We start from the raw sequence: 22,482 nt of genomic DNA on the forward strand, positions 1-22,482 counted from the left end.
GGGGCTTTAAATTCCTCTAGTCGTGTGAAACCAGGCTGAGGAAGCTAGGGGAGGGGCGTGCGGGTCACCCCTCCGCAGGCCCAGCGGTGGTGGGGGGGGGCGTCTCTGCCTGCCCTTTAATGACTGCCCACGCGTGCCTACCCTGGCTCACCTCCCAGGACTGAAAACCCATGATGGTACTTCTCTCTTAACCTGTGGTCCGTGCACCCTAAGAGTCAAATTCAAGGAGTCCATGTATTCGCATGGGAAAAAGTTACGTATGGACTTTCACCGACTTTTAATGTTTAGCTTTTCCTCCTATTGGGAGTGTACTATTAGCAGTACCTGCAACTTTGTTACCAACTACAATCACAGACACTGGCGCATCAGGCTGTGGATATCTGGAAACGTCGGGTGTACTCCTCACTGCTTGGAAAATCATGAGTTACTAGACCTGCCCCCAGAGCTGGTTATTTACAACGCTAATAATGAAACAGGGCTATTGCTAGATTACATGTTTATAAAGAGTTTTGAGAATCATCTCACCCATATTAGTTTTTTTTCAGCATATGTATTTTATTTATATACTTACGCGCTATTACACTGAGAGAGGGGTTTATAAACTTCACCAGACTGTCATGTGGTTGGTGGGACAGAAAGAAGCTTGCCCCTGGGGCAAGGTCCCTGGCCCGTCCTCCGCCATCACCTTTTGGAGGACGCAGTGCTGTCCTTGGCCACGGTGCGGCGGTGCAGACGGGGCCGAGCAAAGTCATAGGGCTGAGCTGAGCTGAGCTGCATTCCCTGGAGACCTGGGCAGTCCGCGCTGCAAGATGGGTCTCCCTCAGGTCCGTGGGGTTGTTTTGGGGTTTGAAAAAGTGAATCGGTGGTTTCTCCATCAATTCAAGCAGACTTGAATCCTCCTTGAAAGGACCAAACCAAAACTGGGCCGGGCCCACGCCTGTAATCCCAGCACTTTGGAAGGCCAAGGCCGGTATATCACCTGAGGTCAGGAGTTCGAGACCAGCCTGGCCAACTTGGTGAAATCCCTGTCTCTACTAAAAATACAGAAAAACAGAAAAATTAGCTGGGCGTGGTGGCACATGCCTGTAATTCCAGCTACTCGGGAGGCTGAGGCAGGAGAATGGCTTGAACCCAGGAGGAGGAGGTTGCACAATTGGCGCCATTACACTCCAGTCTGGGCGACAAGAGCGAAACTCCGTTTCAAAAACAAAAAACAAAAAACACACACACAAACAAAGGTACTCTTGGAAGCCCTGACACACTGGTTTCAACAATGACTCTTTTTTTTTTTTTTCTGGTCTGATTGCAAAGTTCACACAGGTAAGCAAGATTTTACATAATACAGAACATAAGAAAGGAAAGGAAAGGGAATGTTTTTTGTAATTCCCCTTCTGCTCTAGAAAAGCACCATTAATATTTTGGCATATATGCTTCCAAATGTTCAGTTGGAATTTTACTCACTTGTCAGGTTAATATTTGAAGTATGAACTCAGTGGTTCTGGGAGGGGAGATTGTGTGTGTTTGAGCCTAGCAATGTGGGAGAAGCATTTTGATTTCACAGTGACTGCGAAGCACTGCTGCCATTTAGTGGGCAGGGACAGCTGTTCACGTTGGTGAAAACTCTGTTACCGTGATCTCAGCCCTGCCTCCTCTTTTTTTTTTTTTTTTTTTTTTGATGGAGTCTTTCTCTGCCACCCAGGCTGGAGTGCAGTGGCACCATCTGGGCTTACTGCAACCTCTGCCTTGTGGGTTCAAGCGATTCTTCTGGCTCAGCCTCCCGAGTAGCTGGTACTACAGGCATGTGCCAATGCCCAGCTAATTTTTGTATTTTTAGTAGCGATGGGGTTTCACCATGTTGGCCAGGCTGGTCTTGAACTCCTGACTGCAAATGATCCACCCACCTTGGCCTCCCAAAGTGCTGGGATTACAGGCATGAGCCACTACCCCTGTCTTCCTTTTACATATACAGACTACAAAAGGTGATCTGTTTTTGTAGTTAAAATAAAAAAACACAGATTAAAAATTATTTATTTATTTCTTTGTTTTTGAGACAAGCCTCACTCTTGTTGCCCAATCTGGAGTGCAGTGGCACCATCACAGCTCACTGCAGCCTCAAACTCCCAGGCTCAAGTGATCCTCCCACCTCAGCCTCCCAAGTAGCTGGGACTGCAGTCATGCACCACCATGCCTAGCTAATATTTTTAGTAGAGACAGGGTCTTGCTATGTTGTCCAAGCTGGTCTCAAACTCCTGGCTTCAAGCAATCCTCCCATGGTGGCCTCCCAAAGTGCTGGGATTCCAGGCATGAGCCACCATGCCTGGCCTTAAAATAATACTTCTTCTAGCATTTGATAGCATATCTTTGCTCTTTTATTTATTTAATTTTGTCCCTACACAGAAGAATTTCTGATCCTCTACTTTTCTTGGATTCAGACTTATTTATGATATGCAAGGGCAAGCATCTGACACTTCGATGTTTTCTGGTGTCATGGGACCTGACCACTGGCAGTTTGAAATATGTGTTACTTGGTTATAAATTGCTTTCCTTTTATTTTTTTCTCCCTTATATATCTTTTAAAAAAGTAAGTGCATGGGAAGGCATATTATTTATGATTGTCATTTTAGGAGAGAAATCGAGGTGTTATCAAATGTTTGTTTATATAAAGAGGGTGTTGAGCGGGTCCCTACCGCCTTCCTGCCTATTTGAAGGCCCTTCCCTCCACTCCCCAGCCCCACACCTAGCCCAGGAGGCTGACTTGAAAACTCCAATAGAAACAGATTCACCAGGCTGGGAAGTGGAGCAAGAGCTGGGGAGAAGGGTGAAAGTGAGGTGCTGGCATGAGCCTTGCACCTAATTCTACGCTTAGGCCACACCCTGAGGTAGGTGGGGCCAACAGGCAGACTCCCCGAGGTGGACTGGGGATCTGAGAAGAGAGGACACTTTGTTCCTGCTTCCTACCAGGAGCATGGGGAGGTGCCCTGCCATCACAGCATCTGGAAGAGGCAGTGGGGCAAAAGATCTGGACAGATCACCAGGCTGGTGGCATGTGCCAGCGGGGCTTTCTGCTCACAGAAGGAAGCATCAAGAGTGGGGAAGATGTGTCCTCAGCAAAGACGAATGAGCCACAAGACGGGAAGATTTGGATTCCTGAGCTACCACTTGGAAGACAGCTGCCCTGGACAGCCACCAAACGTGCAGCAGACTTGGTGTGAGCAAGAGATAGGCTTTTCACTGTTTAGCCACGGAGAGCTTGCAGTTTGCTCATTGCTGTAGCGCAGCGTAGACCACCACGCTTTCTGTTTTCTCTCTTACGCTTCATCCTCTAGACTCCCTGTGGCTTCCCTACCCTAGCCAGTTGCAAACTCGATTTTTCAACTTTCTCCATCAAATCAAATCTGAAAACTCCCTTTCAATTTTTTTTTTTTTTTTTGGAGACTGTAGGGTCTCAGTCTGTCACCCAGGCTGGAGTGCAGTGGCATGGTCTCAGCTCACTGCAACCTTTACCTCCAGGGTTCAAGCAATTCTTGTGCTTCAGTCTCCTGAGTAACTGGGATTACAGGCATGTGCCCCATGCCTGGCTTATTTTATTATATATATATATATATTTTTTTTTTTTTTTTTTTTTTTTTTTGAGACGGAGTTTTGCTCTTGTTACCCTGGCTGGAGTGCAATGGCACGATCTCGGCTCACCACAACCTCTGCCTCCTGGGTTCAGGCAGTTCTCCTGTCTCAGCCTCCTGAGTAGCTGGGATTACAGGCACGTGCCACCATGCCCAGCTAATTTTTTGTATTTTAGTAGAGATGGGGTTTCACCATGTTGACCAGGATGGTCTCAATCTCTTGACTTCGTGATCCACCCACCTCAGCCTCCTAAAGTGCTGGGATTACAGGTGTGAGCCACCGTGCCTGGCCTATATTTTTAGTAGAGACGGGATTTCACCATGTTGGCCAGGCTGGTCTCGAACTACTGACCTCAAATAATTTGCCTGCTTTAGCCTCCCAAAGTGCTGGAATTACAGGCGTGAACCACCACACCTGGCCCCTTTCCAATTTTTTTATGTTGACTGATGTAAAGACTTTTTACTTCTGGGAATGCCAGGGAAAATGATAGAGGAGGCAGTAATGGGAGACTGGTAATGAGGACCATCCTCCCTGGAAGCTGAATCATAAATGCCTATATTTACTGACAGGCAAATTTCAAATCTCAGAATCTTTGAAGGCTAACTTTAGTGTGCTATCTTAGCCGGGATCCCAGAACAGAGAAAGGATATTAGTGGAAAAACTAGTGAAAGACTAATAAGGTCTAGAATTTTGTTAATAATAACATGCCAGTGTTCATGTCTTTGTTTTGACAAATGTATCATGATTATGTAAGATGTTAACATTAAAGAAAACAGAGGAAGAGTGTTCAGGAACTCTCTGTGCTGTATTTGCAACTTTTCTGTAAATCTAAAATTATTCCAAAATATAAAGTTCATTAAGAAAAAAGAGCTGGGCACAGTGGCTCACACCTGTAATCCCAGCACTTTGGGAGGCCAAGGCAGGTGCATCAGGAGGTCAGGAGTTTGAGACCAGCCTGCCCAACATGGTAAAACCCCGTCTCTACTAAAGATTCAAAAAATTAGCTAGGCGAGGTGGCAGGCACCTGTAATTCCAGGAACTCAGGAGGCTGAGGCAGGAGAATCACTTGAACCCGAGAGGTGGAGGTTGCAGTGAGCCAATATTGTGCCACTGCACTCAAGCTTGGCAATAATGCCAGACTCTGTCTCAAAATAAATAAAATAAAATTAAATAAACAAATAAAAAGAAGAGAAATAGCTAACGAAAGCCACAAACAATGGGAAAGTTATCAGAAATCTCACAAAACCCCAGTATGGTAATTTCCCTTGTCATTGAAGTAAACGAAGCTCAGCCTGCCCTTTCTCCCCCTGCTTCCGGCTTGCCCTCTTGCTGCATGCCTGGGCACCAGCCCGTTTCTCCTCTTGGAATTATTTCTGGCTTCCTATGGTGTCTGGGCTGAATGTCAAACGCCATGACAATGCACACCTGTAGCCTGAAGCAGATTCTCTCTGCCACCTCTTCAAGGATTATTAGCATTCTCTTTTTTTCCAGAGCGTGCCTGATAGAACTCACTTCTCCATGTCTAGATGGACCCGAAGGCATTCATTCCTCTGGCCTTGAGTTCATCTTCCTGTTCCCTCTGCAGCTGCTCTGAATGCACCTTGACTGAGCCTTGGCTGGCTGAGGCAAATCCTGCTCTGGGGTTCCAGCCACATCTGGGTCAACTTTGTCCTCACCGCACCTGCCCTGTCCTGGGATGCAGCCTCTCCCAGCACTCCTGCTGCAAGCTCTCATTCACCCAAACATCTCTCTCTGCTTATCTTTTCTTCTAATTTGCTTGCCCAAATATCCTCTAGGCTAAAAGACAGGTACGTATAAAATTTTAACAAATAATTACTAGATCATGTCCCAGAAAGTTTGCACCAATAGCATTCCTTCCAACTGTGTCTATTTCCCCACATCCTTGTCAGCACTGGATGTCAACAGACTTAAACATTTTTGTCTTAATAGATGACAAGGGACGTTGCCTCCCTTTTGAGATGGAGTCTCACTCTGTTGCCCAGGCTGGAGTGCAGTGGTGTGGTCTCAGCTCACTGCAACCTCAAGTGATTCTCCTGCCTCAGCCTCCAGAGTAGCTGGGACTATAGGCACCTGCCACCACACCCGACTAATTTTTGTATTTTTAGTAGAGGTGGGGGTTCTCCATGTTGGTCAGGCTGGTCTCAAACTTCTGACCTCAGGTGATCTACCTGCCTCAGCCTCCCAAAGTACTGGAATTACAGGCATGAACCACTGCACCCAGCCTTTCCCTTTCTCTTTCTCTCTCTCTCTCTCTCTCTCTCTCTCTCTCTTCCATAACAGGTAGCTAGTTGTAATTGTCACCATACTTTATTTTATTTTGACAGAGGGTCTTGCTCTGATGCCCAGGCTGAAGTGTAGTGGTACGATCATGGCTCCTGGGCTCAAGTGATCCTCCCACCTCAGCCTCCTGAGTAGCTGGGTCTACTTGCACGTGGATCATTTTTTTTTTTTTTTAAGTAAAGACCAGTTCTCGCTATGTTGCCAAGGCTGGTCTTGAATTCCTGGGCTCAAGAGATCCTCCTGCCTCAGCCTCCCAAAGTGCTACAATTACAGGTGTGAGCCACTGCACCTGATGAGTCCCCACATTAAAAAAATCCCTCTCCTCCCACTTAAATGTCAACTTTCTCAAGAATTAAGACCGTATGCATGAGTACTATTTCTGTTCTTTCAATTCTGTTCTATTTGTCTAGCTGTTGATTACCTCTTTAGTACTAAACTTTATTAAGTAATTAATTTTTTTTTTGAGACAGGGTCTTGCTGTGTCACCCAGGCTTAAGTGCAGAGACGCTACCATGGCTCACTGCAGCCTCGACCTCCTGGGTTCAAGCAATTCTGCTTCAGCCTCCTGAGCATCTGGGACTACAGATGAGCACCACTACAGCCAGCTACTTTTCGCAGTATTTGTAGAGACAGGGTTTTGCCATATTGCCCAGGCTGGTCTTGAACTCCTGGGCTCAAGCGATCTACCTGCCTCAGCCTCTCAGAGTCCTGGGACTACAGGTCAGTACTAAACTTTAAACATTGTTTTCATATTTGAAATGTTTTATCTCTGATGAGCTGGTGCCACCTTACATCCCACCTCCCCTGGTCCCATAACTCTTTTTTTTTTTTCTAGAACTTTCCTATTATTGACCAGTGTTTATTTTTCCTGATGAATTGTGGTAGCATTTAATAGATTTCCTCTGAAAATTCTTCTTATATTTTAACTGGAATTGCATTGGGTATACAGATTATTTCAGAATGAATTAATATAATTACACGATTGAACTGTTCTTTCCCTAGCCATTTGAGGTACATTTTGTCTTTTATGTCCTTCACTAGAATTTTAAAGTTTTTTCCCCCAAATACCAATAGGTCTTTTAATTTTCCTATGACGTTTATAACTTGGTATTTAATCTTACTCTTGATATTTTAGTTTGGATTTTTTCTTTATACTTTATAATTATTTTTGTTCCTAGGAAAGTCATACCGTTTTAGTATCAATTGTATACTCCCTGCCATCTGAATATTTTTTCATCATTTTAAGTACTTTTCAGTCAATTTTCTTGAGTTTCTAGGTAAACCTGTGCTGCCTCATTCTTTTTAATTTTTTTTTTTTGAGACCGAATCTCTTACTGTCACCTGGGCTGGAGGGCAATGGTTCAATCTCGGCTCACTGGAACCTCCGCCTCCTGGGTTCACACAATTCTCCTGCCTCGGCCTCCCAAGTAGCTGGGATTATAGGTGCACACCACCACACTCGGTTAATTTTTTGTATTTTTAGTAGAACTGGGTTTCACTATGTTGGCCAGACTGGTCTCGAACTCCTGACCTCGTGATCTGCCCTCCTCAGCCTCCCAAAGTGCTGGGATTACAGGCTTGAGCCACCAAGCCCGGCCCTTCATTCTAATATCTATGTCTATTGTTTCTTTTTCTCATCTGATGATATTGGCCAACATTCAGAGTGATAGTAAATCATTCATATTGGTAGGCACTTTAAGGCTTGATTAGATTCATACACATTTAGGGATTCATATACATAAGGTATGTCCCCTTGATCAACTGATCACTTATCATTATGAAATAGCCCCCTTTATCCCTGGTAATATTCCTTGTTTTGAGGTCTACTTTGCCCTATATTAATATAGTCACTCCAGCTTTATTAATTAGTGTAAATCTTTTTTCATTCATTTTCTTTTAGCATATCTATGTCTTTATTTTTCAAGTCAGTTTATTCTAGAAAGCACATTAAGTCTTGCTTTTTAATACAGTCTGACAATTCTTGCCTTTTAATTGGAGGATTTAGACCATTGATTTTTTTCTTTTGTTTTTGTTTTGTTTTATTCTTAGCGATGGGGTCTCACTCTAATGCCCAGGATGGAGTACGGTGGCATGATCATGGCTTATTGCAGCCTCCATCTCCAGGGCTCAAGCAATCCTCCACCTCAGCCTCCTGAGTAGCTGGGACCACAGATAAACACCACCACACCTGGCTAATTTTGTTTATTATTTTTTTAGAGATGAGGTCTCATGATATTCCCCAGGCTGGTCTGGAACTCCTGATCTCAGGTGATTCTCCTGCCTTGGCCTCCTGAAGTGCTGGGAATTACAGGTGTGAGCCACTACACCTGGCCTAGAGCATTTACTTTTAATGAAAACAACTTTTTTTTTTGTTTTTTTGACACAGAGTTTTGCTCTGTCGCCTAGACTGGAGTGCAGTGGCATGATCTCCAACACTGCAACCTCCACCTTCCAGGTCAAGCAATTTTTTTGCCTCAGCCTCCCAAGCAGCTGGAACTACAGGCATGTGCCACCACACCCCACTAATTTTTGTGTTTTTAGTAGAGGTGGGTTTTCACCATGTTGGCCACGCTGGTCTCAAATTCCTGACCTCAAGTGATCTGCCTGCTTTGGCCTCCCAAAGTGCTGGGATTACAGGAGTGAGCCATTGTGCCCTGCCTAATTTTTTATCCTATTAATAGATTGTCTTACATGGAGTTTTAGTAATAGCTTTCCAAATATTAAACAATGCAATTTCCAAGTACTAAATCATTTTAAGAACATTCTATTTATTCATGGTATGTTATTCTTTTGATGTTCTGATGAATTTGTTAGCTAATGCAGTTTTTAGGATTTTTGCACCAATATTTATAAATGCAATTGATTTGCAGGGTTTTTTTTTTTGGCCTTTTTTGACAGGTTTTGGTATCAATACTATTATAAAAAGAACTTTGAAGATTTCCTTCTATTTCTACGTTCTAGAAGAAATAAGTTTTGTTCCTTAAATGTTTGGTGAAGTTCTCCTGCAGAACTAGCAGGGCCTAGCGCTTTCTGAGGGAACAGTTGACAGCTCTACTGTATTAAGATTGACCTATTAATATTTTATCTTTCTTTTGAGGTAGTTTTGGTAAATTTTAATAATAATAAGGTTTCTGGCCTAATGAAAGCCTCTGACCTCAGTGATGGCATCAAGATTACAACACCCCAGTAATACAGTATGTACTTTTTCGTGTTTGGCTTTTTTCATTCAGTCTGTCTATCTATTATCTATCTATCTATCTATCTATCATCTATCTATCTATTTTTTGTGATGGAGTCTTGTTCTGTCACCCAGGCTGGAGTGCAATGGCATAATCTCAGCTCACTGCAACCTCCACCTCCCAGATTCAAGTGATTCTTGTGCCTCAGCCTCCCGAGTAGCTGGGATTATAGGTGCCCACCACTACACCTGGTTAACTTCTATTTTTTTTTTGAGATGGAGTCTTGCTCTTTCACCCACGCTGGAGTGCAATGGTGTGATCTCAGCTCACTGCAACCTCCACTTACCGGGCTCAAGCTATTCTCCTGCCTCAGCCTCCTGAGTGGCTGAGATTACAGGTCCCCACCACCACACCTGGCTAATTTTTTGTATTTTTAGTAGAGATGAGGTTTCAGCAGGTTGGCCAGGCTGGTTTAAAACTCCTGACCTCAGGTGATCCACCTGCCTCAGCCTCCCAAAGTGCTGGGATTACATGTGTGACCCACTGCATGCAGGCCAGTCAATCTATTTTGATGTTCCTCCATGCTATTGCATGGTAGGGGTAGCCTTTGAGTAGTAGCTTCTTTTTATTGGCGAGTAAATATACCATTGTATGGATATACCACATGTGAATGGTGGAGCACTTGAAGGGAGCACCCTAGCCCCTTTGGCTCCTTCCACCACATGAGGACACAGCGTTCATCCCTTTATGCCTGTCTTTCTCTTCCACCGTGTGAGGATACGTTTCCAATGCTATCAGTGAGGAACAGGCCCTCACCAGACACTGCACCTGCTGGCCCCTTGATTTTGGACTTTCTGGCCTCTACAACTGTAGGCAGTAAATTTCTATTACTTATAAATTACTGTGGTACTTTGTTTAGTAGCAGGAACTGACTAAGACAGGTTTGAATTTGCATTTCCCTGATGACAAGTGATGTTGGATATGGGCTTTCTCATATGCTTATTGGTTATTTGTATATCTTCTTTTGTGAAGTGTATGTTCATATCTTTGCCTGTTTTTTGATTGGGGCGTTAGTCTTTTTTCTTTTTTTCTTTTTTTTTGCCCAGCCTGGAGAGCAGTGGCACAATCATGGCTCACTGTAACCTCTGCTTCCCAGGCTCAAGTGATCCTCCTACTTCAGTCTCCTGAGCAGCTGGGAGTACAGGCACAAGCCAACACACCCGGCTAGTTTTTGTAATTTTAGTAGAGACTGGGTTCTGCCATGCTGCTCAGGCTGGTCTTGAACTCCTGGGCTCAAGTCATCCACCCGCCTTGAACACTCAAAGTGTTGAGATTACAGATGTGAGCCACTGCACCTGGTCCTATTTTCTTAATAGTGTTTTTTTTTTTTTTTGAAATGGAGTCTCACTGTCGCCCAGGCTGGAGTGCAGTGGTGTGATCTTGGCTCACGGAACCTCCCCCTCCTAGGTTCAAGCGATTCTCCTGCCTCAGCCTCCTGAGTAGCTTGGACTACAGGCACGTGCCACCACGCCAGGCTAATTTTTTGTATTTTTAGTAGAGACAGGATTTCACCATGTTAGCCAGAATGGTCTCAATCTCCTGACCTTGTGATCTGCCTGCCTCGGCCTCCCAAAATACTGGGATTACAGGCGTGAGCCACTGAACCCAGTCAATAGTGTTTTTTGATGAGCAGAAGTTTTAAATTTTGATGAGGTCCATTTATTAATTGTTGTTAGGGTCCATGTCTTTTCTTTTTTCTTTTTTTAGAGATGGAATCTCTTTTTGTCACCCAAGCTGAAGTGCAGTGGACCGATCATAGTTCACTGCAGCCTTGCACTCCTGGGCTCAAGCAATCCTCCTGCCTCAGCCTCCTGAGTATGTGGGATATAGGCTTATGCCACCATGCTTGGCTTTTTTTGTATCCATTCTAAAAAATCTTTGTATACCTCAAGACTTAAAAGATACCCTCCTGTTTTCTTCTAGTAGCTTTATCAATTTGCTTTGTGTTTAGGCCTATGATCTCTCTTAAATTGTGTTTTGAATAGGGTGTGAGGTAGGGATTGGGTCCCTTCACACACATAAATATCTATATCTACTTGTTCCAAGACCACTTCCTGGTGCTCTTGTCCAAAATCATTTGACTCCGTATCAGATGGTTCTCATTATCGCTCCAACACTAAGCATTGCAGCTAAAAATGTGCCTCATGTGGTCTCAGACCAGTGGCATCACATCACCTGGGAGCTTGTTAGAAATTCAGAATCTGGCACCACCCCAGCCTTACACAACCCCCTAGTGAGTCTCAGGCACATTACATTTTGAGGAGCAATGGTGTGGATAATTTTTGAGGAATGAGGGGAAACATCATCATGACATTTGCTGCCTCTCACAGCTCCCCATGCACAGCCTGAGGGGCCTGCCAACCCATTTTCCCTGGTTGCTGTGCAGGGCTAGATTTACTTCCAGATTTAACCTTCGGGTCCACCTCTCCTGACATGTGCTTTGTTCTTCACTGCTGGGATTGAGGGAAGGGGGCCCCTCACTCACCCACTCTTCAGCTCTAATACCCACAACCACCTGCTCCCTCGCCCGGCAGTTCCTCTGCTCTCCACCGTACACATCCTTCCACCCCAACCTCAGTTTTCTCAGTTGCAGAACCAAAATAATAATGGTCTTGATATCAGGCTACGGTGAGGAAGTGGTCTGAGAAGTACCTGGGCATGGGGACAGCACAATGGAAGTCAGTTACGGTCATGGCCATTTCAGGGCTTTCTCCAGTAAAGCCCCTGGATGCTGGTCGCCTTTGCCATGCAGCCCCACCCCCTCTGCAGCCGGGCAGACTGGAGTCCCCCTTCTCTCCAGCCTGACTTCTCCTCCCTTGCTCTGAGCCCCCAGGGCAGCGTCCACGGATAAATCTTTCCCAGCGTGTTGCATTGTTACAGCAAGTTGCCTTCGCATCCCACCGCCCCCCCGCCCCGGCTCGGGAGATCCTCAAACCTAGGATCTCTGCCTTGGTCGTCTTTGGAGCCCCGGCCCCTGGCACAGCGCCTGGCACCTGGAGGGCGCTCAATAAATGTTTGCGAAATCGAATTATCTGTTGAACAGGTGTCCACCCCGCCATTCGCGGAGGGTGGGTCGTGAGGGCGGAAGGAAAGGCTGGTTGTGTGCCAGGGCGGGGGGACACCGGCTGGGAGCTCGGGGAGCGGGAGAGTGGGAGGAAGTACGAGCCCTGCCCGGGGGGGCGGCGGTGCCAGACGCGGAGGGCGGCCTCCGCTCCTCCCCCGCCTCCTGCCCCTGCCGCGCCTCCTCCGGCTCCGTCACCCCCGCCCGGGCTCGGGGCACCCGCGCGGCTTCCGGTCGCGGAGCACACAACCCGGCGCGACGAGGTAGGAGGCGGCGCGGGGAGCGGACGAAGGAGCTGGGCGCCGCGGCCGGAGCGGCCGGAGACCGGACGGAGACCCTCCCCTCGAGCTCCCAAGCAGCCTCCCGGCCCACCGAGCCCCCCGCGGGGGTCTCAGACCCGCCCCTCGGGCCGCGCCCCTCTCCGCCCGCGCCTGCCCCCCGCGCGCCCCCAGCTCCGCGCCGCTCCGCGTCTTCCGGGACAGCCCTCCGAAGTCCCCCGGGGTCGCTGCTCCTGCGCCCAGCGCGCTCCCTGTTCGTCCCACAGGTTCCTTCCGAGAGCAAGCGGGAGTCAGTGCGCGGCCGCCTGCGGCGAGCAGCCGAGGATGAGTCCAGAGTGACGGCGCGGGCGGGGGCAGGGCGGAAGCGGGGCGGTGTCTGGAGGGTCCGGGGCGGTTCTTACGCCTGTTAGTGGCACCGGGGCTCCGCGCTGCGGGCTGGCTCCATGTTTGCGGAATGAATCAATCATGACTCTCCTTCCCTTTCGAAGGAGGACTTTTTGAGGTGGTCCACGTGCTGCAGACCACCTTCGGGGGGCTGCTGAGATGGGGCTCCCGCAGGTCTTCCCCTCCTCTCTGCACCCCAGTCTGGAGGCTCCCTTTGGGTTGGGTTTTGGGGGTCAGCGACGGGGGGCTTGTAGGCCCAACCAGGTAGCTGTGGAAGGTGGGTCCCAGAGGGAGACTTGAACCAGGCCTCTTACAAGGTTACAGCGAAGGGGCGCACTACAGAGGACAGCAGACACTGTCAGGCAGGCTCACTTGGCACCTCCAAGGCCAGCCTGGAAGAGCGCGCTGGAATATGGATTTTGACCCACCCCTGACTGAACCCCTCCACGCGCCTGTTTCTTCATCAGCAAAATGGGAACATTAGCAGTCATTTCTCAGGACTTTGTGCAGACAAAAACTTTATCATAGAAATCACCCCACACGATGCTTGGCACACTGAGGACTCAGCATATCTGAGCTTTATTTCCTTCCTCTGAAAAGTGTGAGCAGAGGAGTTATTTGTTCCCATCCTCTCTGTCCACCCTGGTCTCAGAGAACACAGTGGATGTGTAGTCACTGTTGAATAAATATGCTTGATGGAGCTTCAATACCCATCCCGCCCCCTTTCTCCCAGAATCTGCAGGGAGAGGTCAGGACGTGTGGACGGACACCAGCATGCCTGTGCTGTCGGAGGACTCTGGTAAGTACCTCCCTGGGGCTGGACCTGCCACAGCCCTGAAGACAGCCTGCCTGGCAGCCTCCAGGCCCTGGCAGTGAGAGCCAGGGGAGAGGATGTCCTCAAGGCAGGACCAAAGTGTCGTTTGAGGCTCCACTCGGGCTTCTGGGGGCAGGGAGCACCTGCGGTGTTTGCTATCCCTTGTTTTTCTCACACTCTCCCCAGGTTTGCATGAAACCCTGGCCCTGCTGACCTCCCAGCTCAGACCTGACTCCAGCCACAAGGAAGAGATGGGCTTCCTGAGGGATGTTTTCAGTGAAAAAAGCCTCAGTTACTTAATGAAGGTGAAGTCCCACGTCATCCTGCCAGGAAGGTGTCTGGAGGTCTTTCTAGCTGTCTGTGACCATCTGAGGTCATCCTACTCATCTCCCTGCCCTAGGAAGGCCTTCACTTGCCCACTACACAGGACTTTCTCTTATGGTGCCCCAGTCTGCCGCCCCAAGTATCCCCACAGCCAGGAATGGGATGTGTGGTGTCCAGGGTGCATCTGAAATAGTCTGTCTTTGCAGATTCACGAGAAGCTTCACTATTACGAAAGGCAAAGTCCAACCCCAGTTCTGCACAGCGCCATGGCCCTCACTGAGGACGTAAGCCTCGGGTTTTTCCTTGCAGCGTCCGCCCGGCTCCCCACCCTGTAGGGCTCCTTCATCTTGCCTCATTTGCTTAGCCTGGAGACACTGGGAATCAGGAGCCCAAAGGTGAAGAGGTGTTTTCTTCCCTTGTCCTCCTTCAATTCCTCTTCCTCTCTCTGGGTTCCCTCCCACCCACCCCACTGAAAGGCATGGAGGAACCTGTGAGCCTTGGACTGGGCTGGGAGACACTGTGACTTGGGCTGTGTGTTCTTGAGAAAGTCTGTTTCCTCCACTGTAAATGAGAGCATTGGATTGGCTCAGCAGTTCCCAAACTGCCCTGAGGACAGGCAATTTGAATAGGTCAATAAGACATTGTATCTGTGCTTTTCTGAAGTCATGGGACCTATAGCGTGCCCCTGCCTAATGGCTCAGGCTTCGCACTTTTTAAAGGATTGCTTCTTAATTTCTTGTGAACCTAGTCATCTGTGTTTCGTGGTTGGGGAAAAGCCATTCTGGTTGATTACTAAGATCAGTTCCTGAATAATCTCATCTAACCCCAGGAGATGGCCTGGGGAGGGATGGGTGCAGCCTGTGGGTGCAGAGCCCTGGGCGCTTCTCCACTATGGAATTGATTAGAGGCACGTTCAATTGCCTGGCTCCTAGGCTCAGCCACTGCTTGTCCCACCAGCTCTGTGATGTTAAGCAGGCCACTCAACTTCTCAGAGCTCCTATTTCCTCATTTGTAAAATAGCATCTGAGAGCCAGGCAAGCCCAGGTTCAAATCCTAGCTGTGCTGTATACAAACTCTGTGACTTTGGGCAAGATGCTTAATCCCTTTGAGTCTCAGGATTCTCATCTGTAAAATGGCAAAGTAACATGACCCTCTGCCTCGAGTTGATTGCAAGGGTTCAGTGAGAAGGTCCACATAAAGCAGAAAGCGCACAGGGCTTAAGACACTGGCTCCTCAGAGGATGGCCCTGTAGAGCTGCTCCTGACCGCTGGCATGATATTCCTGGGAGCATCGTCCTGGGGTGACTGAGGGTCTGGTGTGCCCCTGGAGGCCGCAGCTGGGTAGGCCCTTGAATTCCTGGTCCAAAGAGGAAGGACCCAGCAGATGTGGGACAGGGGCACCCCCAGCCATCAGCAGCACCTGTCTTGTTCTCTGCAGGTGATGGAGGAGCTGCAGGCCGCCTCCGTGCATGGTGATGCTCCAGCTGCTGTCCACTCCGCACCTGAGGGTGGTCACGCAGAGCCCTGCCCACCCATGCCTCTGTGTCTCCTGGGATGGGGGCAGAGGGAGCTCTTGTCATGAGACTGCGGAGCGGAGACATCTGAGGGAACGGTCCTCAGTGCCCGTGTCTGGCCACTTGTCTCTGGCATGACATCTGCCACCCTCCAGACCACTGCCCAGCTGAGGCTTGCTGACCCTGTGAGTGGCGGGCCAGCCGTCGTGTTCTCTTGCTTTCCCAGCAGGCTGTGCTCATGGTACATGACACGGTTGCCCAGAAGAATTTTGACCCCGTTCTCCCATGTCTGCCTGATAATATCGATGAGGATTTTGATGAGGAATCGGTGAAGATCGTCCGTCCGCTTGGTGAAGAACAAGGAACCCTGGTAGGTGCTGCACGCCTCTCTCTAACCCACTTCTCCCTGCCTCTCACCAGAACAGTGGGACAGGACCCTCCTGAAGTCTTCAGAGTGAGTGATGGCAGCTTCACCAGGCCTGCTGCTCATCTCTGTATCACCTCTGTGTGCAGGGCGCCCCTTCCTCTGGGTGGATACAGCCCCTCTCAACTGTGACCAATTCCCTTTGTCAGTAAATAACCTGCGCAATTGTACAGGGTGACCCCAGTCACCCTTTAAGCCAGAAATGGACCAACTACAGCCCAAGGGTCAAACCCAGCCCACGGCTTATTTTTTAAAATAAAGCTTTTTTGGAGCACACCCAGGCCCATTCACTTACAGATTGGCTGTGGCTGCCTTTACAGTGTGATGGCAGAGTTGAGTCATAGTGACAGAGACCATGCAGCCGACCTAAAGTATTTACCTGTGGCCCGTTACAGAAAACGTGTGCCAATGCCTGCTCTGACTGTTGAGGAAGCGCCAGGCATTCCCCTCCCCGGCAGACAGACTGCTGTCACTTTGGTCCTGGTCCAGCATCGATGCACCCAGCAAAGGGACAGCGTTGTTTATGAGATGGACGAAAGTGGTGGAAGCCCAGAGAATTGAGATTGGCTCCAGAGGATCCCACAGCTGGCATTCTCTATTTCCAGCTTTCTCCAGATGACCTCCAATGATTCTCTTCTGTAAATAGATGAGGATCTCCTCTGCCTCTATTTCCTCATCTGTAAAATTGAGCAGCCATTCATTTAGCAGACACATCGTGAACTCTCCTCTCCAGGCTCTGTATTGCGTGCTGGTGGTTCAGAGCTGAATAAATGATGGATAGAGATGCTGGGAGGTTCTCAGGTCTTGGGGGCTAGAAGTCCTGGGATTCTTAGCTGACGGCCTCTCTTTCCAGCAATAATTATCTTATGTACTTCAAATAGATGGCACAGATGATGTTACGAGAAATGTGCAAATATGTTTGCAATTCCAGCTGCTCATAAGTGGTTAACATTTGTTGAGTGCTTACTGTGTACTAAGTGCCTTGCATGGAATTCTTGCAACAACCGTGTGAGTTAAATGCTGTCCCACACCTCAGAGGAAACAGGCTTGGAGATGTCCTTGCTAAGGCCACATGCTCTTTGTAAATGGTAGAGCTGTGCTCACATCCGGGGCTGTCCAGCCCTAGAGCTTAGCGCTTAAGCTTTCTGCTGTTCTGCTGCAGTCTGGCCTCCACGGTGCAGGAAATCGAGGGCTTGTTAGTGCCTCTCTCATCCTAAGTGTCATCTCTGCTGTGCTTCATGGGCCGAGTCCTGGTCCTGAAGCTCTGGCTTGGGTGCATAATTGGTTTCTGTCAGCAACAGCAGAAGGCCCGGTAACCCTGTGATTGGGTAGAGGCGGGGTGCAAATGAGCTGGCACATATCATCCTCATTATTAAATGTCTTTGCAAGTGGTAGGAACTGTGATATGACAGATGTGATGGAGAACATACTGAATTTGGCATCACAAAAAGCCTTCCGCTTTGCCAGCTGGGTGACCTTGAGAATGTTTCGCTTCTCTGTGCCCCAGTCCCTCATCTAAAATGTCACAGCATAATTGCACCTCGTAAACTGTGAGGTGCAGAGCTGTACTAATGGCGGATGTTGGTTTTGTTTTGTCATCAGTACTGGGAAGGACCTCACTGATCTGCCCTCTGGACTGTCAGAGGGAGGGGTTGGGGAGGGTTTGCCGGGCCTGGAGAGTAGGGGTCTGGGGTTTGAAGCTGCTGCTTAAGAACTTGTGTCTTCTGTCTCCGGTGCAGGGTGCCACCATCCGGCGGGATGAGCATTCAGGGGCTGTTGTGGTGGCCAGAATTATTCGAGGAGGCGCAGCAGACAGGAGCGGTGAGTGGCGACAGTGCAAAGGCGGCCCAGCCCTCATCATGGCCATGGTTCCAGAGCCCTCTGCCTTTGCTTTAGGGCCCCTTACCTCCCTCCTCTCAGGTCACCTGTTTGTGATGTGCTTTGCTTTCTGGGGTTGGGGCTAGAATTCTCATTTCCCCCAGTCAGTAGAAACTGTAATAGAAAATATAGGCCAGCTGGGCATGATTGCTCACATCTGTAATCCCAGCACTTTGGGAGGCCAAGGTGGGTAGATCACTTGAGGCCAGGAGTTTGAGACCAGCCTAGCCAACATGGTGAAATCCCATCTCTACTAAACACACAAACCTGGGAGGTGGAGGTTGCAGTGAGCTGAGATCACGCCACTGTACTCCAGCCTGGGCAACAGAGTGAGACTGTCTCAAAGAAAAAAAAAGGAAAAAGAAAATATAGGCCACCAACAGTAGCTCACACCTGTAGTCCTAGCTATTTGGGAGGCCCAGGTGGAAAGACTGTTTGAGCCCAGAAGTTTGAGGTTGCAGTGAGCTATGATTACACCACGACACTCTAGCATGGGAGACACAGTGAGACTGTCTCTAAAAAAAAAAAAAGAAAATATAATAGTCATGGAGTACTTTGGGGTGATTGTGAAAAAGCTCCTGTGTTGCTTTAGTCCAAGGACTGGGCTTGGAGGATTACTGTGGGTAGGGGGATAACACCCTTCCCCGCCACCCCAGGTCTTGTCAAGCCGCTATTACAAAGAGAGTGTTTGTGTCCCAGATTCGTTCTAGTGGAAAGCAGGTTGAAAATCACCAGTGTGTGGAGGAGCTACTAAGCTGGGAGACAAACCTCCTGGTGTTACCCGAAAGCCTGGGGGGTCATTGTTGCAGAGAATCCTAGACCGGTGCTCTGCAGCCATTAAGGAGTATACCAATTCCCCGAGCATCTTGGTAAAAGGCAGGCTGACTCAGCAGGTCTGGGCTGGGCTGAAGATTCTGCACTTTTAACCTGCCTCCAGGTGATGCTGGTATAGCCGGGTCAGTGCCTACTTTGAGTAGCAAAGAGGGCCCTAATTTGCAGAGACAGTTGTCATTCAGGCAGAGGCTCATAGCGTGTTTTTACTCTTCATGATGTCTTCACTGGTGCCTTTATCTTTCCTTGTCGAGAGGTAAGAACGCCATTCTTGGAGTATGTCTGTAAACATAGGAAGGTGAAGAGTTAATGATAATTTTAAAGAAGCAGAGGTTATAGCAAAAAGAACGCAGGCTTTCTACATCAGAATAACTGCATTTGAATACTGGCTTCATTTTTTCTTAACAGTGTGGTCTTAGCCAAGCTGCTTAATCTTCCTGGGGCTCAGCTGCCAACTTGTAAATTGGAGATTTTACTGGGTGATTTGAGACCTTCATGCTGAGTGAGTTGCGCAGCACCCAGTGGGGCTTAGTTCACCCCAGTCCCACCCATCAACTTTAAACCTGGAGTCTGCTCTGCGGTGGGCTCCTCAGGCAGGCCCCCACGGTGCTTGGAGCTCTGAACGAGGGTGCTGAGGTCCTCCTCCTGTGCTGATGGTCAGTCCCTGTGTCTCCTAGGCCTGGTCCACGTTGGAGATGAACTCCGAGAAGTGAACGGGATCGCAGTCCTGCACAAGCGGCCCGATGAGATCAGCCAGATTGTGGTCTGTGCTGCATGCCTGCTAGGGACATGGTGGGTCTTCATACACCCAGAGCAGGGTGCTTCCCGGAGCCAGCACAGATTCTGGCTTAGCTTTGCTGTTGTCCTGAGGAGGTGGCAGGCAAAGTGGCCTTATGGTGTGCCCCTAACAGTGTGCCCGGGGCAGGGCGTGGGGGCAGGAGGAGGGGAACTTCCCTTCCATCTGCATCTCTTAGACCCTGTCCCCTGGTTCCCTTTCACAAGGCCCCTCCTGGGTCCAGGTCCTGCGTGTGAATCCTGGCTCTGCCTCCTTCTAGGTGTGCAACCTTGGGCAAGTTATCAAATCCTGTCAGTTTCCATTTCCTTTTCCTTAGCGTTGGGTTAGAGATGCTTTCTCAACCAATGTGTGGTTATCATTGGGATGCCAACATCTGGAAAAGGGTAAAGCCCTTCCGAACTGTAAGGGGATTTCCAGGTATTAAATGCTGGGCTGAAAACAACCCCCATAGTCCCTTCTGGGGAGTGGGAGTCAAAACTGAAATTGTGAAAAGCCCCAATCATAGCTTGGTCCCCTTTGTACTCAGGAATCCTTCCACAACCTGATACTCTTTGCTAACTTCGGATGGTTTGGGGGGCAGAAACAGAATGGGATCTGAAGAGAGGAGGCCCACTGGTTATGTTGGGCCCCTGGCATTGGGCTGCAGCGTCTCTGTAGATGTGGGGGAAGGGAGCTCCTAGAAAGCTGGGTGTGGCCTGAGATTGGAGGGCAGTTGGGGGAGATGGAAGCTAAGAGGGACAGAGACCAGCCCCAGATCAGGTAGTAGAGAGGGAAAGGAAACGGAAATACCTGAAATGGGTTGTTCAGATGCCCCAAGAGAAAAGCAAGGAAGGGAGCCCTCTGGGGCCTTAGCGGTCAGAAGGGACTGAGAATTGGAATTCAACACGCAGTGTCCTTGGGTTCTCATGGAAAGTCTTTCGTCCCTTTGTCTTTTGAAAATACAACTACCAACACCCCACTGCTAAATTTGAACTGGCTTAAAAATATTAAAAATACAAAAACATACAATGACTTGGTTACTAAGTTTTGCTTTAGTTAATTCAACCGGGCTACCATCCTAGAAGGGCAGGCCTCAGGGAGGCTGCAAGTCTGACTTTCTGAGCATCAGTTTTTAGGCCTGGGAAGTAATAGTTGAATTCATGGAGGAGTAGACCTGGCAGGCCAGAAGCTTGTTCTCTCTCGTTTCAGGCCCAGTCCCAGGGATCCATCACCCTAAAAATGATCCCAGCCACCCAGGAGGAAGATTGCTTAAAGGAGAGCAAGGTATGGGGAGGTGGGCCCATGGGTGGCCGTTCTCAGCTTAAGAGATGCAGCTTGCTGGCTGGGGCTGGAGCCAGGCCAGCCTCCTGAAACTGTCATTCAGAAGCAGATCATAGATCTGGTCCTAGTAATCTGTGCCCAGAGGAGGACTTTAATTCCGTCACAGAGTGATTCATTTATTTGTACCACGCCTCTTTCTAAACAGGATTTGACATAGCTTACTAATAAAAGACGAGGTTATTTTAATTGAAATAGAAACTCAGGGCCATGAAGAGGAGGAGAAAGTATGAAGTGTGCTGAATTCTGAACCAATTAAGTAACTGCCATTTGTTGAATTGTTGCTGAGCCTGTCTTATTTGGTCACCTACTCTGTGCCAGGCACTCTGCCAGATGCTGGAGACAGGGACTCTTGGTAGCTTCAAGGGTTCCTGGTGCAGAAGGGCAGCAAGTCTTTTCATTGCTTTGTGATCAGTGCTTTGACAAGATTCTGTACCAAGAGTTACAGTCACCCTAGAGGGTGTCACTGAGTGTTGGAACTGAGGCCTGAAGAAGGTAAAGATGAGTAGGACCTTGGTGGGGGCTGTCCACACAGAAGCTCCCTGGCATGCTGGAGAGGAGCATGTTAAGGGCGATGTGATGGGGCTTGGGGCGGGGAGGGTGGTGGTGGGTTTTGCTGGGGGGTGGGTTAAGCCTGTGTTCTGAATGGCCTTGAGTGCTTTGTTAAGAGCTTTGGCATAATCCTTCCTTAGTCTGGGGCCTCTTAGAAGCTGACCCTGAGACAAGGATTTGAATGCAGATGGTTTACTTGGGAAGTGACCCCAGGAAACACCAGAACAGGACTGGGAAGGGAAGATGGCTGATCTGACTAAGGGTGTGTTATCAAGCCAGTTACCACTATGGGCAACTGGAGCTTAGTCCTGCTGGGAACTGGGGGAACCACTTCTTCCCCCCTAGAACACACGCCTCCATGATCCCATCCAAGTGCCCTGGGAGCTGGGCGATCTCTATACCAACTCCTGCCAGGCTGTGACAGGGGATTAATTCTAGCAACTTCTGCCTGCTGGATTAGAGAAGAGCAGGCTCCAGTGGCCAGAGAAAGTAAGTCCTTAGGCAGAGACACAGGTACTGACAGCTAGAAGTCAGCCCAAGCTGCACGGAATGGTCCAGCCCTGGGGCATATGGGAGGGCATCCCACAGCCCAAGAGATAATCCCATAGGTTCTAATCAGCTCTTAAAGGTGTTCTTGTTGCTGTTTTTTTTTTTTTTTTTTTGAGGATGGGAGTGGTGCAATCATATTTGTGTTTTAGAAAGCTCCTTGGGGCAGCCACATGGAGGAGGGTGGAATGGGTAGAGGCTGGAGGCAGGAAGGCAGGTAAAAGGCTCTTGTAAAAGCCCAGGTGAGACATTATTAAGACCTGAACTGTGAGATGGTGGTTGATGAGATAGAGAGGAGGGCATCACTTTGATTTCACAGTACATTTGGATCTGAGTTTCCCGGCAGCCAAGGCAAAAAGGGGAACGTAATTAATTACATACTGTTCAGCAGAGAATGGAAGGAACTATGCCAGTTGTTCAAGGTTGATTCCCATACCTGCCTCTCAGTACTTAATGCATCTGGCACAGAGGAGATGTTAGTTGATACTCTGATGAATGCGGATTAGTAACGGACAATGTCTTCAGTGACAGTTTTTACAGCAAGTGAAGAAATAATCTTCATATAGATGTTTCTTATTTGTGCTCTTTGGTTAAATCCCAGGG

At 48.7% G+C, this 22,482-nt stretch overlaps 1 protein-coding gene across 26 annotated transcripts in view; it reads left to right on the forward strand.

Annotated features, from left to right (window-relative positions):
• The window catches only part of LOC103795837 (MAGUK p55 subfamily member 3), a 63,215-nt gene that overhangs the window by 19,695 nt on the left and 21,038 nt on the right, over positions 1 to 22,482 (forward strand). For 13 of the 26 annotated variants that reach the window (XR_008473858.2, XR_008473854.2, XR_008473857.2 and 10 more), the window contains 7 exons: positions 13,618 to 13,683; positions 13,885 to 14,003; positions 14,229 to 14,306; positions 15,762 to 15,905; positions 17,699 to 17,780; positions 19,346 to 19,431; positions 20,653 to 20,727. Coding sequence is in view for 23 of the 26 variants with exons in the window: in XM_078333182.1 (XP_078189308.1) it covers positions 13,618 to 13,683; positions 13,885 to 14,003; positions 14,229 to 14,306; positions 15,762 to 15,905; positions 17,699 to 17,780; positions 19,346 to 19,431; positions 20,653 to 20,727 (650 nt within the window). In the remaining 3 variants the exon portion in view is untranslated. Of the gene's footprint in view, positions 1 to 2,961; positions 3,209 to 5,206; positions 5,430 to 6,388; positions 6,643 to 13,617; positions 13,684 to 13,884; positions 14,004 to 14,228; positions 14,307 to 15,761; positions 15,906 to 17,698; positions 17,781 to 19,345; positions 19,432 to 20,652; positions 20,728 to 22,482 lie in introns of all 26 variants that reach the window. The other 13 variants (XM_078333187.1, XM_035264873.3, XM_078333195.1 and 10 more) reach the window with 9 other exon arrangements.

This window comes from Callithrix jacchus, chromosome 1 (genome assembly GCF_049354715.1).
Source record: "Callithrix jacchus isolate 240 chromosome 1, calJac240_pri, whole genome shotgun sequence".
NCBI lineage: Eukaryota > Metazoa > Chordata > Mammalia > Primates > Cebidae > Callithrix > Callithrix jacchus.